Source organism: Herpailurus yagouaroundi, unplaced genomic scaffold (assembly GCF_014898765.1).
Source record: "Herpailurus yagouaroundi ecotype Mexico unplaced genomic scaffold, PumYag 530, whole genome shotgun sequence".
Classification (NCBI taxonomy): domain Eukaryota; kingdom Metazoa; phylum Chordata; class Mammalia; order Carnivora; family Felidae; genus Herpailurus; species Herpailurus yagouaroundi.
The window spans coordinates 8,513,257-8,530,914 of record NW_024412747.1 but is presented as its reverse complement, the minus strand read 5'-3'; the positions used below and the strand labels follow the sequence as shown (position 1 = coordinate 8,530,914).

General features: G+C 52.8%; 1 protein-coding gene across 2 annotated transcripts in view; it reads left to right on the top strand.

Moving 5' to 3' along the window:
• The window catches only part of CAPN9 (calpain 9), a 45,811-nt gene extending 28,734 nt beyond the window's left edge, over positions 1-17,077 (top strand). For both annotated transcript variants that reach the window (XM_040464936.1, XM_040464935.1), the window contains 11 exons: positions 125-282; positions 439-647; positions 3,546-3,582; positions 4,625-4,705; positions 6,434-6,491; positions 8,475-8,539; positions 9,016-9,084; positions 9,405-9,483; positions 10,823-10,939; positions 13,827-13,885; positions 16,695-17,077. In XM_040464936.1, the coding sequence (XP_040320870.1) occupies positions 125-282; positions 439-647; positions 3,546-3,582; positions 4,625-4,705; positions 6,434-6,491; positions 8,475-8,539; positions 9,016-9,084; positions 9,405-9,483; positions 10,823-10,939; positions 13,827-13,885; positions 16,695-16,721 (959 nt within the window). In that variant the 3' untranslated portion in view covers positions 16,722-17,077. The remainder of the gene's footprint in view (positions 1-124; positions 283-438; positions 648-3,545; positions 3,583-4,624; positions 4,706-6,433; positions 6,492-8,474; positions 8,540-9,015; positions 9,085-9,404; positions 9,484-10,822; positions 10,940-13,826; positions 13,886-16,694) is intronic.
• The last annotated feature ends 581 nt before the right edge of the window (positions 17,078-17,658 follow it).

The following is a 17,658-nucleotide window of genomic DNA, read 5'->3' as shown; positions in this document are numbered from 1 at the left end:
GGTTGTGGTGGGGGTGGATGGTGCGTGTGTGTGTGTGTGTGTGTGTGTGTGTGTGTGTGTGTAGGGGGGTGTCCTTTGTGTTTTTCTAAAGGAAGGCGAAATAATTCACTTCTTTCAATGGCAGATACCTTCTGGACCAATCCACAGATAAAACTGTCCTTGATTGAGAAAGATGAGGGGCAGGAGGACTGCACTTTCCTTGTAGCCCTGATGCAGAAAGATCGAAGGAAACTCAAGAGGTTTGGTGCCGACATGCTGACCATTGGCTATGCCATTTACCAGGTGGGTAGGAACCGAGCTGAGCTTTAGAGACCACCACCTACGTGCTGGATTCTCAGCCACATGCCCGAGACTCAATGGTCAGTCCCCAAACTGTGTCCAAATACCCAAGACTAATGGCCCTCCTTATAGAACCACCCTCTTACGTTCCCACTGCAGAGCCCCCGCAAAGACGAACACCTGAACAAAGACTTCTTCAGGTACCATGCTTCCCAGGCCAGAAGCAAAACGTTCATCAACCTGAGAGAAGTCTCCGACCGCTTCCAGCTGCCCCCTGGGGAGTATATCCTGATACCCAGCACTTTTGAGCCCCATCAGGAAGCTGATTTCTGCCTGAGGATCTTTACGGAGAAGAAAATTATCACCCAGTGAGTAACAGGTTCAAGAATCCCTCTTCATTTAGTGGTTCAATCCCCGAGAAGTCACCAGGGGACTGTTGGAGCCTTGACCCCTTTCTTCTCTTCTCCACGACGCACCTGAGAAAGCAGGCAGGAAGGTCTCTTCACCCATTTGCAAAGTGGGATACATTTCTATTTTGGTTCTGCTCCTACCTTCCCTCAAACAGGCCACTGAAAAGCTGCTCTCTCCAACCACTTCCAGAATCATGCTCACCAGACCCCCTCGGGTGGAGCGCTTCATTTTCCAAACCCTATGTCTAAGAAGCTTCTGGAGTGGGACCCACATTTAGAAATGCTAGGACTTATTTCTGAGCAAAGTGAAGGGGGGTGGCTATTACAATGACCAGTTCCTTCTAGAACAGGTTTCTAGAAAGTTTCTAGCACGACCTGCTCTTTCAGCGTCAGTTAATAAATATTGCCAAGTTGTTTGGGGTCATCGGTCTCAGCCTAGGGACAGTGATGCCATCAGCTAGGAACATCTGAGGGCACTCACCTGGGCCTGTACTCCCCATGGCAAGCCCCCCCAGACGGTTCCCCGGCTGGAGCCAACGTTGAGGGCAGACGCATCTCAGCAATGACCCAGGGAACTTGGAAAGGACAAGGTTTATTGCTCACAAGTTCTGGAAGATACACAGCACCCCTGGAGTCACACAGCAATATCTTGAGGGGAGAGAGAGAGAGAGAGAGAGAGCGTGCGCACAGGCCTGGGGTTCTGCCTTTATTGGGGTCGAGGGTAGGAGCCTAGAGTTTCAAAAGGGTCACTATTGGTGAATTAAAATGCTTGAAGGCAAAGGAAGCAGTGGGTCAAATGGTCTACCGGAGCTTTCTAAAAAAAGGGGCAACCTCATGGGTGGGGTAGCTGGGCTTTTTATCTAGCCATGTCGCTCGCGATGTGTTTATTTGAGATGAGGGTCTTTGAAATGGATGCCTCGACAGTCCAGAATGCAATGTCAGGCACTTACAATCACCAAAGCCAATGGTCAAGTGCTTACCTTACCCAAGTCTGCCCTCCATTTTGTACACCCGACTTTCTGCCGCCTCCCCTTTGCAGCAGCTTAGCAAAAAATTAGACCGTATCGATACTTCTAAGAAAAAATTTCCCATTGCTGCCCTTTTCGCCATCAGGGCGACGTTCTAGAGGCATTCGAGGGATCGCAGAGAATTCTGTATTTGAGCTAGATGCACCCCCCACTGAGGACCGACCTGAGAAAACAAGATGGAGTCAGCGGTGACTTCGTGGCCTCCGGTTTTATCTTGTGTTTCGTGGCATGGAGTTGGACTGGTGGCGGGCGTTGAGAATACTCTCGGTTCTCAAGTATGGCTGGGTTTCCCGAGCTGATTACAAAAGGCGTGGTTCTTTCCCATCAGCTAAATAGGGGCAATAAGATCTTAAATTTTTTTTTTAAAATCCTGCTGGAGAGCTGTCCTCCGGCCTTCTCCCAGATGCCAGTGCAAGCTGAGGGTACATTTCCCCGTGTCTGTTCACGCAAGAGCACCTGTACAAGAGGCGTGAAGATGGGCGATTTTTGTGGGCAGCCGTAACAAGAGAGGGAAACCAGGCTGTGCCCATCCCACATTTTATGCTCCCTGCCCCAACAGTGGGGTGAGATCAGAGCCCGGGCATTCATAGAAGGCTCACACATAGCAGAGGTAGGGTCCATACTCACGTTTGCCCTGAACACAGTACTTTAACTTTCTTTTTAAATATTTATTTATTTTTGAGAGACAGAGAGAGACAAAGTGTGAGCAGAGAAGGGGTAGAGAGAGAGAGAGAGGGAGACTCAGAATCCGAAGCAGGCTCCAGGCTCCGAGCCGTCAGCACAGAGCCTGACGTGGGGCTCGAACTCATGAACTGTGAGATCATGACCTGAGCCGAAGTCGGATGCTTAACCGACTGAGCCACCCAGGGGCCTCCAAACGAAGTACTTTTGTCTGCTGTGATCTTGAGCATACACACCAGCTCTGTAGCTCAGTAACTGAAGAACCACAGTGACCTCTACTGCCATTGGCCTCGTGCTCTTGAGAGGATCTTAAACAATTTAAAAAGTTCTGAAAGGGTTCTCTTGTGCATGCCCAGGGGATGGCCGGGACCCCAACTGGGTCAGGAGTCTGGCCTCCTTGGTCGCTCTTATCTGCAAAGTCCCACTAATTTAAATTAGTCCTTCCAGACTGTTCCCTGAAGAGCCTTCACAAGGACTCAGTCTGCAGTTCCTAATGCTACAGGCAGTGGCCAGTTCTGCCCACCCCCCAATCTGGGCTCCATTTTAATGTTTGATTATGGGTCTTCCCTCTGAATTTTTAGCAGTTTTTCTTGGGGAGTGCTTCGAGTTTCCTCTGGAAGATTGGATTCTTCCAAATGTTTTCGTCTCACTAAAAGATGAAGCCCCCTCCTGCTGCCGATATTACTGCTTTCCAAACACTATCGGTTCCCCTAAATATGTGAACAGCAAAATAAACCTTTCCATTAGTTTTCCTCTTTTCCCCAAACATAGGCACCTACACACACAGCCCAACCCTCACTTCATAAATATCCCTTGCGAAAGCACATCCAGGAAACAGGGGGTGGTAGCTGGTAGTTTCTTTTACTTCTAGAAGTCCAGGATTTACGAGTTCTCCTTGGCTGATGGCTACACTGCCTCCCTCTCATTTTCATGCTGGGCAGGGTCTGAGTGATAGGGGAGAGAGAGGGAGGTCAACGCAGGGGGTCTGCAGACCCTGTGACACATAAACATCATGGAAAAAGAAGGGCTTCCATGGGCCAGGGCCTTCCAAGCCCTCTGGGGCCCCGTTAGTGCTGCAGATCCTAGGGAGGAAGTGAATCCACAAGTGAGTCGGTGTATTTTCTGCCCCCCTCCCCGCCCCACCCAGGGACATGGATGGAGATGTGAACATTGACCTTCCCGAGGTGAGCCTTCTCATGTTACTCTGGAGGGGGGGACTCAGTGTCTGTCCTGAAAGCTTCCTTCAGTCACAGCATCATTCAAAACTTTGGAGTTTGGGGAGTGTCTTATCTGCGATCAGGTAAGTACCTCGATTCTAACCTCCTGGAGAAGAGGCTTTGTACCTTCTAGGTCTTTCGTATCGCACCAGGACCAGGCACGGGGACGAGGTACGTGCCCGGAAGGAAGCTCTGTTTGGACCGATCTTCCTCTGTGCTGACCAACTCGCTCTGTTCCCTGAGAGGTGGCTGCTGCCTCCGAAGGGGGTGAATTATCTTTAAAGCGCGTTCAATTTAAGAAAAATAAGCGATAAGAGGCAAACGAGAGTAGCTGGTGGATTCTTTTACAGCGGACTTAGGGCAACACGTTACTTCTTCCTGACGATACGTGTGTGGGGAGGGCGAGAGGGAGGGGCGGGTTTTATACTCGTCCAAGGGCTCTGAGACTTTCGAGAGGTGCTGAGGTGTAGCCGGAACAGTCTGACGCTTCCCAAGTCAGCTCGGATCCGCACAGGACAAAACGCCCAAAACGTTTACTGAGCTCTTTCCCACGCACGAGGCCCTGGGCTCCCGGCTAGAGACAGACTCCTGCCCTCGAAGAGTTTACCACCTGTCAACACAGATGGTGAAGCAAGTAAGAGTCAAGCAGCAAGAGTGGTGAGGGTCAGACAGGGGGCTGTGACCATCCTGGCCGGAACCCCAACTCGGTCAGGATTCTGGCCTCCTTTGTCGCTCTTACCTGCAAAGCCCCACTAATTAGTCCTTCCAGACTCTCCCTCTCAAGAGCCGTCGCAAGGAATCAGGCTGCTGTTCCTAATGCCGCAGACGGTGGCCAGTTCTGTCCCCCACCCCCACCCCGCCCCACACAGCAGCAAGGTCCCAGCGTATCCCACGGGGCCACACTGTCTCCAGGGCGGGCCTCTTTTTTTCTTGCTATCTCTTTGGGAAAGCAAATGCCAAGTTCCTTTCTCGTGGGGCCCAACGTGAGTTCCTCCGGTTGCTTTTTTAGCCTCCGAAGCCGACTCCAGCTGGCCAGGAGACAGAGGAGCAACTGCAGTTCCGGGCCCTGTTTGAACAAGTTGCCGGCGAGGTAGGGCTGGCCGCAAGCTGCACTCGGCCTTGATCCTCTGCAGAGCTCAGGGGCCTGGTTTCCTCCGCCTAGGGATGCAGCAGGGTGCTGGTCAGCAACGCCTCCCGGGGGCCTGGCGGACCTAGTTCCAACGTGAGGCCAGCCCAGGTCACTTGGAAGACCAGCCCCAGTCCCTTGAGCGGCTCTCAGGACCGCCTCCCCCACCGCACTCTCACGCCGGTCTGCCACTGTCCGTGGGGTAATAGCACCCAAAGGAGCTCAGCCCAGCCCAGAGGCGTTCTGTGAAAGGCTAGAGACAGCTTGGAAGACATGGCTCATTGAACTCTACCCATACACCACCGCCATTAAAATGTTCTCTCTGCTCCGGGGGAGGGTGGTGCTGCTTGGACGTCACTGTTAAATTACAAACATGATTTCTGTCCAGTGATATCAGCAGCGTGGCCAGGTTTGGCAGCTCGGGCCGGGGCCAGCCACTGGGGAAGGAGAGGATCTGTCCCTCATCTCCCGCTCTCTGACCCCGACCCCATCCCTGCCCCCTCAGTACTTAGCTTGTTTGTTGGGGGCCCTGGGTATCTCCTGGCCCGGCCCCCTCCGTTCTCCTAGAAACTGTCCCCACCTGTGTTCCCTGGTAGCCATAAATAGAGTTAACCATTTCATGGCCGGTGCTAATGACCTCATTAGCTTCCTGCCCCAATGGGGCTCCTGAATCGTAAAACCCGTGTGACACCTGCCCCTGGGGTCGAAGCCCTAACAGTGGGATTTCAAGCAGTGCCATAAACGGGAGGTCAGGGAGACCTGGGGACAACAGTCTGGGTGGAGGAAAGTGGGGACCCGTGCAGGCAAAGCGGCCATCCGTTCTCCTTCCGGGGCTGATTGGCCGGGTGGGGAAGGGAGTGAATGGTTAACTTCCGGCATCTGATGCCATCCGGAGGACGGAGGACGGGCCTGGGTGAGCACCCCCTCCCAGCGTAGGAGGGACAGAAGTTGCTGGAACTGGAGATCCGGGTTGGAAAGGGAAGTGAGGAATGTTGCAGGAGATTCTCTCCAACTGTTTTGACGACCAAAAAACACCTGGGCCTCAGAAGCTCCAGGGTGGAACCTGGGCAGGTGTGTGCGGAAGTAACTTCACAGACGATTGTTTCGCATGCTGGTTCAACACCCTGGACAGAAGGAGCCCTAAGTCCACGCTGCTCAGTCACGTACAGACACATCGCCTGAGCATCCTGGGAAAATGCAGATTTCCTCACCAGGAGGTCAGGGGCGGGGCCTGGACCTCCCCATCTCTAACCAGCTTCTCAGTGTCCTCGATGCCGGGATTTAGTGCACTGAGCAGACGGCCTTAGAGAAGCGGTTCTGAAATTCACCCTGGAGGTTTTGAAAATAATCCATGGGAATAATCCATGCCCGCATTTCTAATACTCTCCAGGCAGTTCTGCTGCACAGAGGCTTGGAGAACCAGACATAAATGTGCTCTGACATAAGCACCTGGGAACTTTAGCTCAGTGGGGAAGCTTGCCTTGTGGGGCCCAGCCTTCCCGTCCTTTCTGGGTTGGCCACAGTCCCTGAGAAGTTCAGCAGGCTGCAGTCACTCACAACGTGGGCACACGGGCCCGTGGCAAGGTCCTTGAGGGCCGGGCTATTGCTTGAGCCAAATCAAGCTCAGAACTGGAAGCAGCTAACAAAGAAGGTGCTATGGGCCATCAAAAGCAATTATCTCCCCTCCCACAGGATATGGAGGTAACTGCAGAGAAACTGGAATATGTTTTAAATGCGGTGCTGCGAAAGAGTAAGTGCTCATACCCACCACCCATCGGGGACCCCAGGGCTCCTAAGGGGACGTGTGACCTGTGACCTCCTGGCTCCCCTCCAGCTCTCCCAGGTTCCCTGCTTTCCGGGGCTGGCCTTAGGTAGACTTTAAAACTAGCTTTTGTTGTTTCTTTCCTGATTACAAAAACGAAGCCTGTTATGGCAGAAAATTCTAAGATAGTCAGAAAAGCCCCAAGACAATGACCAAAGCCACCAATAATCAACTGCCCATAAATAACCACCGTTAAGATGCGTGTGTGTATCTTCATGTATGTGTCCTCTGTATCTCTCAGTGTGTGGCTATATGTGCACACACATAATTGTCATTAAATTATAGATCCAATTTTTATTTATTTATTTTTTTAATGTTTATGTATTTTTGAAAGAGAGAGAGAGAGACAGAGACAGAGCGCGAGTGGGGAAGGGGACAGAGAGAGAGGGGGACACAGAATCCGAAGCAGGCTCCGGGCTCTGAGCCGTCAGCACAGATGCGGGGCTTGAACTCGTGAACCTCGAGATCATGACCTGAGCCGAAGTCGGATGCTCGACCGACTCAGCCACCCAGGTGCCCCTTGACAATTTTATTTTTTAATGTCACAGCTTTGAGATATAATTCACCTACTATACCATTCACCCCCCACGGGTTTTAGGATGTTCGGAAAATTGTGCAACCACCACCAAGTTTAGAACGTTCCATCACTCCAAGAAGAAACCCTGTACCCAGTAGCTGTCACTCCCATCGCCCCCATCCCATGGCAACCACCTATCTACTTTCTGTCTCTATTAGGCTGGCCTATTCTGGACTTTTCATATAAAAAGAATCATGTGGGACGCCTGGGTGGCTCAGTCGGTTAAGCATCCGACAACTCTTGATCTCAGCTCAGGTCTTGATCTGAGGGTCGTGAGTTCAAGCCCCGTGTTGGGCTCCACAATGGGCATGAAGGCTACTTAGGAAAAAAAAAAATCATGTAATAGGGAGTCCTTTTTTATGGGCTTCTTTTTTTTATCGTTTTTTTTTTTTAATTTTTTTTTCAACGTTTTTATTTATTTTTGGGACAGAGAGAGACAGAGCATGAACGGGGGAGGGGCAGAGAGAGAGGGAGACACAGAATCGGAAACAGGCTCCAGGCTCCGAGCCACCAGCCCAGAGCCCGACGCGGGGCTCGAACTCACGGACCGCGAGATCGTGACCTGGCTGAAGTCGGACGCCTAACCGACTGCGCCACCCAGGCGCCCCTCATGGGCTTCTTTACGTAGCATAGCATTCACAAAATCTATCCACGTTGTAGTATTTACCAGGTTCACTGCATCCCTTTTTGTGGCCAGATAATGTTTCGTTGTAGGAATATACCAGGTGCCGTTTATTCCTCATGGGGAGACATTTGCATTGTTGCCCCTTTCCGTTCCAAATGTTTGCCATTATTAATGACCAAATGATAAAAAAAAAAATCTTAATTTGTAATTCTTTGCTTGGGAGTCTTAAAACTAGGATAAGGAATGGAAAGATATCCCCATTTTTTTTTTTTTATTAAAAAAAAATTTTTTTTTCAACGTTTATTTATTTTTGGGACAGAGAGAGACAGAGCATGAACGGGGGAGGGGCAGAGAGAGAGGGAGACACAGAATCGGAAACAGGCTCCAGGCTCTGAGCCATCAGCCCAGAGCCTGATGTGGGGCTTGAACCCACGGGCCGCGAGATCGTGACCTGGCTGAAGTCGGACACTTAACCGACTGCGCCACCCAGGCGCCCCAGATATCCCCATTTTTAAGGCATCTTTTTTATATTTAGCAAATTTTCCTCACAAAAGGCCTTGTCAGTTTCCACTGTCACCAGCATCCTGGGAGTGACCACGTGTCCCCCTCACCAGCCCCAGATCTGACCACACCGTAGGACTTCCAGCAGCTGGAAATAGGTTTATCTTATCACATGTCCCATGAATTCTGCTTTTGTGTGTGATTTCAGAAAAGGACGTCAAATTCAAGAAGCTCAGCCTGATTTCCTGTAAAAACATCATTTCTCTAATGGACGTATCCTTCCAAATTCATGGGCAGAAATAGCTGTGCTTTCCTGCAGTGCGGACCTTTCTAGAATGTGGCCTCCTTCACGGGTAGGATAGGCGTCTCCTCAGGGAACAACCCAAGATGGCCGCCCCTAGAATTGGAACCGAATCAAGAGGCCCGAACTGGCCAGTGGGGGGAAGGTTTTGAAGGGACTTGGGGATCTTGTTACCACTTTGGGGTCCTCTCTAAGAGAATAAAGGGAGTTTTTTTTATAATGTGCTTTTTCGAGCCTTCTGGTGCCCTCCCCATCTCACCCCTGCAGTTTTCATTCTTCAGAGATGCATGGTTTGTAATTAAGCCACCTCCCTAAGAGCCCTGGATCTGTGTCCCCAGTCCCCTGGGGCCAGCCCCTTGCCCCTTCATCTCTGGAGTCCTACGAGGCACTGGGTTGAAGCCCGGCTCACCTGCCTTCTTCCCTTCCTTCCTTAATGCTCTTGGCACAGACCAGTGGCAATGGGAAGCTGGAGTTCGCGGAGTTCAAAGTGTTCTGGGACAAGCTGCAGAAGTGGACAGTAAGTAACTCGGCCGGGGCCTGGCCTCTGGGGATTGCGCGAGCCTAGAGCAGGAGGGGGTTCTAAACGGTCAAGGTGCTGCTGGCCAGGAGAGGGCAGAAGGGAAGTAATTATGGTGGAATTTCCATTCCCAAGATCACGTCTCAGGCTTAGCAAAGTACCACAGCGCTGGCGCCCAAATTGAAAAGGGAAATCACAGGGACCCGTCTGTTTTGAAGGCCTCGCCCGACCCTGTGAGGAGTCTGTCCTCCTGCGCTGGCTGGCGCTGGCTGGCGCCCCTGGGCGCCCTCTGGATCTCAATGCCTCTGTCCTCCCTGTAGAACCTGTTCCTTCAGTTCGATGCTGACAAGTCTGGCACCATGTCCTCCTATGAGCTGCGGACTGCCCTGAAAGCCACAGGTAAAGAAAAGCCTAGAAGAGACTAGAAGCCACTTGCTTCTGGTGCCCTGGAGGGTGGCCGGTCTTTAACCTGAGTTCATGCTTCTTTTATTTATTTATTTATTTATTTATTTATTTATTTTTATTTTTTTTTAACGTTTATTTTTGAGACAGAGAGAGACAAAGCATGAACGGGGGAGGGTCAGAGAGAGGGAGACACAGAATCTGAAACAGGCTCCAGGCTCCGAGCTGCCAGCACAGAGCCCGATGCGGGGCTCGAACTCACAGACCGCGAGATCATGACCTGGGCCGAAATCGGCCGCTTAACCGACTGAGCCACCCAGGCGCCCCATATTTTTTTTTAATGTTTATTTATTTTTGAGACACAGACAGAGCATGAACGGGGGAGAGTCAGAGAGAGAGGGAGACACAGAACCTGAAGCGGGCTCCGGGCTCCGAGCTGTGGGCACAGAGCCCCACGAGGGGCCCGAACTCACGAACCGTGAGATCGTGACCTGAGCCGAAGTCGGAGGCTCACCCAACTGAGCCACCCAGGCGCCCCTGAGTTCATGCTTCTTAAGAGCACAGCCCTGTCAGTGCCGGAGGCAGGCCTCGGGCTCAGGACTCGCTCCCGCACACCGGGACCTGTGTTTTAAACTGCTGTGCAATTTTGGAGTCTTTCAAATGTACCCACTAGGGCTGAACTTAGCCTCACCCCCTCTCTCAGCCTCTGGCCGAGCTTCCTGGCCAAGCGGGGGTACGTGTGGCCCTTTGGTGGCAGGCCGTGGTGCTTCCAAGCCTCTAATTGCACTCTAGGACGGTGATTATCATGGATGATCCCATGGTTGGGGGTCAGGGAGGAGCTCACAGATTTCCTCCGCCATCTGCCACCCTGTCCCTGGCTTTGTCACCAGCAGACTGAATCCAAACCAGATGATTCAGTCCTAACATCTACGAGCTCCCTACACAAAGGACGGGATCCAGGTGGCGTCTCTCATACCCCCGCAGTCCCCACCATGGCGGTCTGAGTGTCTGGGGTTGGCCGTCCTTTGCACGTAGCCGTGGCCTTGAGGCCACTGCAACCCACAGCCCCTGCCAAGCTGCGTGGTGCTTCTCACAGAGCATGCCTCACAGACAGGCCCCCTGGGCCCTGCCAGAGTTTTTAATGTGGTTCCCTCCCGGGTAAACCAAACATCCAGAAACATCGTCAGCTAGTAGAGACGTGCAGTGTCTGAGGACAGCGGCCCCCCGCTGGGCCTGAGAACCCGCACGTTGCGGACAGAGCGCTGCGCGCTTCCCAAAGGTGCGCCCGCGGGGCCCGGCCTTTGACCGGCTGGGGTCTCCTCGCTCTTCCCCGCAGGCTTCCAGCTGAGCGGTCGCCTCCTGCAGCTGATTGTCCTCAGGTACACAGACGAGAACCTCCAGCTGGGCTTTGATGACTTCCTCAACTGCCTGGTCCGGCTGGAGAACGCGAGCCGTGAGTGTCCTCGGGGGCCCTGGGCCCCCAGGAGGGGGGCCACGACCCCTGGGCTCCCTTCCAGGAGCTGGTGAGAGATAACCTGCCAGAGATCCTGGCGAGGACAGGCCACAGACGGCTGTCATCGTGTGATCTCTGCGCTGTGTGTGGTTAACCGAGGGGTGGGGGTGGGGGCGTCTTCGTGCACGACCTGTGGGTTATGTGCCCAGCACATTTCCGCTTGCTAAGAGCCATTCTCCTCGCGTGCATTCACAGTGTCCTCGTGGGGAGGACAGGGCCACAGGGCGGGGGGGGGGGGGGGGCCCCGCCCCTTATCTGAGGAAGGCCCCATCTGAGGTCAAATCTATCACAGCACACAGAACCAGGGGAGTCCCTCCCCTTCTCCCTCTCCCTCCGTCCCCCTCCCTCCACCCTACCTTTGTGTCTCATACTCGACATTGTCTTGTCCAAACACTTGTCTGAACGCTGACCCAGTTATCCCAGACAAGAGTCATTACCTCAAGAGATTATGTGCAGGGGGTCCTTAGGGCTTACAGTTTCTTGTCACACTGTCACAAAGTTGAAGCTGAAAGAAACGCATGCGGGGGCTTGTAACCCAGGACCGGGGTGGCTGTCAGGGTTGGGGGAGGGGAGCGAAATGCGCTGACGCACGGGGCCCCGCACCCCTGAGGAGGCCCGCGCTTGGTTTAATGCTTTGACGTTGCCATCTTGAATTTTAATCATTTTTGTACAGGGGGCCCCACGTTTCCATTTTGCGCTGGGCCCCACAGATCAGGGCCCCGTTCTGCTCAGCATTTTCTAAAGGGTGCTCACTTAGGTGACTTCAAGGCACTCGTTAAACCAAGGCAGGGTCCGTGCTCCTCGGTTCTAGGGTGCTGGGGCTCCCCCCTCGGCTTCTTTTGTGCCACTTAGGTCACAGGTGACTCCCTGCTGAAGCCTGTCTCCACCAGGCTGTCATCCCTGGGAGGGCTGGGCTTAGGAGACAAGCAAGACACTTCTGCTGGCTGATCGTGGTGCTTTGAGAGAGGCAAGCAGGTCCTTGGCCTTGTACGCCAAGCCGGGAGGTTGCGCCTTCTGTAGGCGGTCACCAGGAGCTGGTAAGAGGTGCATTTTAGGAAGGCCTCCTGAAAGATTGTCACTTAGTACAATCACGCAGTGGCCAGAACCGACCTAAAAATGATGAGACTTGGTAGCTTCTCTTCTCTCAACTGCCCCTGTCCTGAGTCCCCTTGGGCCGATCCTTCCCAGCAAGGGGTGTTCAACGTGTTCTTACAACAGAGGACTATCAGGGGGAAGGTACGGTTGCCCCAACACCCTCTACTCCGGGATCCTCACGTTAGATTCACCACCTGGAGACCGTTTTTAAAATATCAAGGCTAGGGTTTTACCCCAGGATCATTTAAACTTTTTACTCTAGAAATTTTCACTCATACATAGGTAGAAAGAATGACAATCGGTCCCCATGTGCCCTGCACCAGTGTTTCCAAACTTTGCCACCCACTACAAAGCCCCTCCCCGCCCCCGGGGAAGGGCTAGCATTTTTTGATGACCTGGGAGTGTGGGGGGGACGGGCACAATAGGAGAAGGGGATTAAAAGAAAAAATAATGTTTTGTGATGGCCAGGCTGCCCGGGAGGCCAACTGAATAGAATCCGGGGGGTGACAAACAGTGTCAGTATTTATAAAAATTCCCCCAGGGAGTTCTAGGGCCTTATACCAGCCTCAGCAACGATCGTTCTGCTGATCTTTCAGACGTCCTTCTAACGCATCCTTTTTTCCTGAATTATTTAATAACAGACCTCAGAAATTGAGTCCCTTCCCCTTGTCGATATCTCTGACAGGCAGGCTCTCAGCGAGCCCTCAACCTCATCTAAGACCTGGCCCCTGCTCAACTTCCGCAGGCCGTCTTTCCACGTTGGCTTGCCGGTCTCGGGAGGTACCCAACTGCATTGGGCTGTCGGGCCCTGTCTGTTTTGTTCTAGGACAGCCACCCTTCCCCCCTTTTGCTGTATTTCTTTTTTTTTTTTAATTATTATTTTTTTCAACGTTTATTTTATTTTTGGGACAGAGAGAGACAGAGAATGAACGGGGGAGGGGCAGAGAGAGAGGGAGACACAGAATCGGAAACAGGCTCCAGGCTCTGAGCCATCAGCCCAGAGCCCGACGCGGGGCTCGAACTCACGGACCGCGAGATCGTGACCTGGCTGAAGTCGGACGCTTAGCCGACTGCGCCACCCAGGCGCCCCCCTTTTGCTGTATTTCTCAAGTTCCCGGGTGACTCTCAGGGGAAGCCGGGGTTGAGTGGCTCGGCCACTTTGACTAAGATGGGGAGACTGAGGCCCAGAGAGGAAAGTAACCCCCAGGCTATTCAGCGCTTCAGCCATGGCGTCCAGCTTAGAGGGCTCTCTGTCCTACCTTTGCTCCTATGTGTGGGAGCAGCTGGGGGCTCATGTTCTTGTAAGAGGCTCATGGAGGCTGAACGGCTCTCAAGACTCAGGCAAAACTTTACGTACGTGTGTTCTTTCTCTCGGGAGGAGGTCCCTAGATTGCAGGGGATCGGTATCTCCCCAAAAAGTTAGCACAGGGGAGATGTCTGGGGCCCGGGAGCTGGCCGGCTGACTGGCACATTGTAGATGACAACAGGTGCCACCCAATGGTCAGGCCACCAGCTCCGCCATCCCAGGAATTCAAGAGCCTCCCCCAGGCGCGAGAGATCCCCACGGAGTCAGCCTGAGTCTGGCCTGCTGTTCTAGAAGACCCGTGCTCACCACCAGATGGAGCAGTTCCTCCACCAGCAGCCCGGCAGGCCCCAAGGTCACAGGAAACCCTTGAACCTGTTGAAGGAACCGTCCCCACAATGATGCCTTTCTCATGTCTCTCCCCGTTAGGGGTGTTCCAGGCGCTCAGTACAAAGAACAAAGAGTTCATTCATCTCAACATAAACGAGGTACGAACCGGCCAGCGCGAGGCAGAGCCCACGCTGTGTAAACGCTTGCTGAATGCGTGACTGAATGTGAAGTTTACACTGAGCCCCGGGGGCAGTGACAACAGTAAACTTGCTAATATGTTTAGGGACCCGTCGGTTAGCAGTCCATGCGATCATTGCCAGAGCCCTGTGAGCTAAGGATTCATAGCATCCCCGTTTTGCAGAAGTGGAAACTGAGGCATAAAGAGCTTAATCACCTGAACAGAGTGAGCCAGCAAACCTTGACTGCTTCTCTGCCTTCTAGCCTCCAATTTGTTCACTCCCCTTGCTCATGCCGTCCTGCGGGTCTCATGATTCTATGCACACGCGCGCACACACCTCAAAAACCCTGAGAAAGACACACCTTGTGCCAGTGACAGGGGCTGACCACAGCCAAAGCGATGGAGGGCAGAACACGGATCAGAGTTTCAGAGGCTCGGAAGGGGCACCCCAGGTGTAGACAGTCCTCTCCCCGCTACCCAGAGCGTGGTCTGCAGACCCGCAGCGTGGGCATTAACCGAGGCGAGCTGGTTAGGAACAGCAGAGTGCCACGTGGGGACGACAGCCCACAGGACTGCCATAGGCCCCCGAGTTGCTAAAAGACACCACCATCTGCACTATTCTCGCCACAAAAAAAGACATGACCGTTACGTGACCTAAAAGGGGTGTTCGCTAATGCCACGGTGATAATCCCCCTGCAACATATAAGCGTATCCAATCAACACGTTGTACGTCCTCCACTCACACGGTGTTCCATGTCAGTTATATGTGGCCAAAATAAATAAAACTAAAAAAAAAAAATCACGCAAACAAATAAGAAATGCAGAGGACCAAGCCCCACCCCCGACCTGCTGAGTCAGATCTTGTTTTAGGAGGATCCCCAGGGATTCCTACCCGTACTAAGGTTTGCGAGTGCTGGCTGGTCATCCTCCTGCCCCAAGGCAGGGAGGGAGAAAATTATGGAGCGCTTTCCTCCAATGGTTCCCACGATTTTTATTTCCCATTATTTTCCTTTCCCTCCCCGTGTCTTCCGCTCCAGCTCTGCCTTCCCTTGAACTTGACAGTAGCAAAGGAGGCAGCCTGTCTCCCCTTCCCAACCGTGGGCCCTATCCCCTCCCCTCCCTCTTTCACATTCACACCGCAGACACCCGGCTCCTTTCCAAATTCAACAGCAACTTTGGATTTGGGTTGCATTTTACTGACTATCAAGATGAAGAGGTTGATGGCCGTGTGGGCCGTGCTTTGACGCATTCACCTGCCCTGTGCCTCAGTGTCACCATTTGCAGAGAAATCAAGGCCTTAGCCTGAGGATTCCAAAGAAAGACGTGCGGTACTCACCCTGGTCCTTTACAAACACAAGAGGGACTCCTAGACAGATTTCTCAGTTTCGTCAGGGTTTGGCCTCTGTTAAGCCAGGGACAGTTTCCGCCTGTCCCCAGTGCGGGGGGAGAGTGGGCAGGTGTGGTACTCAATACCCTCTTAGCCAAAGGCCTCGAAGCCAAAGGCCACCAGAAGCATGATAGAAGCATCCCACTGTCTCAGTGTCAAGGTGTCATTTCCAAACCAAGCGTCCACAGGTGTGGGGGCTGGAACGAGCTCTCTTTCCTGTCTGCCCTCCCCTCGGCAGACCCAAGCCATCTCGTGTAAGTTCCCGCCCCCGGCCCCTTATTCACCTCCAAGACAACATGGAGATGTCGAAGATCTTTGAGTCTTCTCCCTCTCTCTCCCTTCAAGCCCATCATCCTCAACTCCGGCTGCACATTAGCATCACCTGGGGGAGATTTCAAAACCCCAGTGGCCTGGCCATGACCCAGACCAAATAAGTCCAAATCTCTCGGGGTGGGGCACAAGCATTGATACATTTTTTTAAAGGGTGGGGGAGGGAGAGAGAGAGAGAGCATGGGAGAGGGGCAGAGGGAGAGGGAGACAGAATCTTAAGTAGGCTCTACACTCAGCACAGAGCCTGAGGTGGGGCTCGATCCCAGAGCCCTAGGACCATGACCTGAGCTAAAGTCAAGAGTCAGATGCTTAACCGACCGAGCCACCCAGGCATGCCCAAGCATTGATATTTTTTAAATTCCCCGATGAGTCCAATATACGGCCAAGTTCAAGAGCCACAGTTGGGACCCCCCCTTCCCATCCACCTAGGTAACAACGGATCTTTGCCCTGCCTGGGTTGGCCCCACCCACAGTTACTCTGCTAAAAGAGCCTGTGCGTCATCCTTCACCCAGCCGCCTTCCCTGACCCTGGCCTCGGCACGCGCTGTGCCCAGGAAGAGGGGCAGAGAGGAGAGAAAACAACGTCCCACACAAGCACGGTCCCCCACGTCACCATGCTGTGATAGGAAAGCTGGGGTGGAGAGGCGGGGAGGCAGAGGCAGGGTGGAGGAAATGAGAATTGCACGCAACTTCTCCACCAGCTCACTTGTAAAGAGCCCGGATGCTGAGCCCGCAGCCTCCGCATGATGGAGGACCACCTGTGTCCTCACCGTGAGGGGGAAACGGCTGAGGAGCCTCAGGAAGGCTGTCTGCTTTGCCAGGAGAAAGCACACTTCCCTCTCTCTCACCGTCTGCACTTGACTTGAGCCAATTGAGAACTCAGGACCTCTGGGAAAACAAAGTGCTGAGGATTCTTTTTTTTTTTTTTTTAATATTTCATGTCGAAGCAGACGTCCATACTCGCAGGCAAGGCAATCGCATAGCAGAGTTGCCATGGACTCAACAGGCCAGTGCTGGCGGGGACCTAGAGGGATAACCAGCCCTTCTCTTTCTTTCTCCTTTTTGTTCCCAGTTCATCAAGCTGACAATGAACATCTGAGGCTTCCCTGGCAAGGACGCGCTCTGTCCGGCTGAGTCTTGACTTCTGGACCACGAACTTCAGAACGTTTCTTGGCGTAGAGCTCTCCTCTCATGACCCAACCTTCTCCTCCCCCTGCCCCACCATCTTGATCTTGGAAGAATGAAATGGACACAGCTCTGACCTCGGATTTTTTGCTATTTCTCTGTACAATCACTTCCCGAAGATGGCTGGTGCCTTACCTTCAGGCTCAGGCATTCCCCTTTCCTTCTCCACCTCTTCCCACTACTAATTACCCAAAGTGTAACTTGGTGCATAGAACCCTGGCTTCAACGGAGCATCCATCATTATACCCAAACATCCGACACAGGACAATGTTTTTGTTTTTGTTTTGTTTTGTTTTTAAGCTTATTTATTTTGAGAGAGAGAATGTGTGTGCATGCACGAGTGGGGAAGGGGCAGAGAGAAAGGGAGAGCAGGCTCCACCCTGTCAGTGCAGAGCCTGCTGTGGGGCTTGAACTCACAAACCCTGAGATCATGACCTGAGCCGAAATCGAGAGTCAGACACTTAACCAACTGAGCCACCCAGGCGCCACAGGACAATGTTTTTGTAAGTACGTTGGGGATGAGAAGGGAAAGGTGTGATGTCATAATTAAGCATTTTCTTCATCCTAGGTGTGTTTGCTTACTGGGGGCAAACATCAGGGAATTCCGGATGCTTACTTGTAGGAGCGGAACAACACGAAAATCTCTATTTCCTCCTCCAAGAGGTGGTAACTAATTCTCCATCCAGTCCAGACACTCTTTGTGTCTAAAGCTTTTGGGTCAGAAATGCCAAAGGCAACGTTATTTCTTCTCAGGAGTCCAGATTCAGGTCAGACTGGATTGCATTCATTTCCACCATGATGGCGGAAGAACAGGGTGGAGAAGCCTTGTTTTAGCTCCCTGACCCTGCATA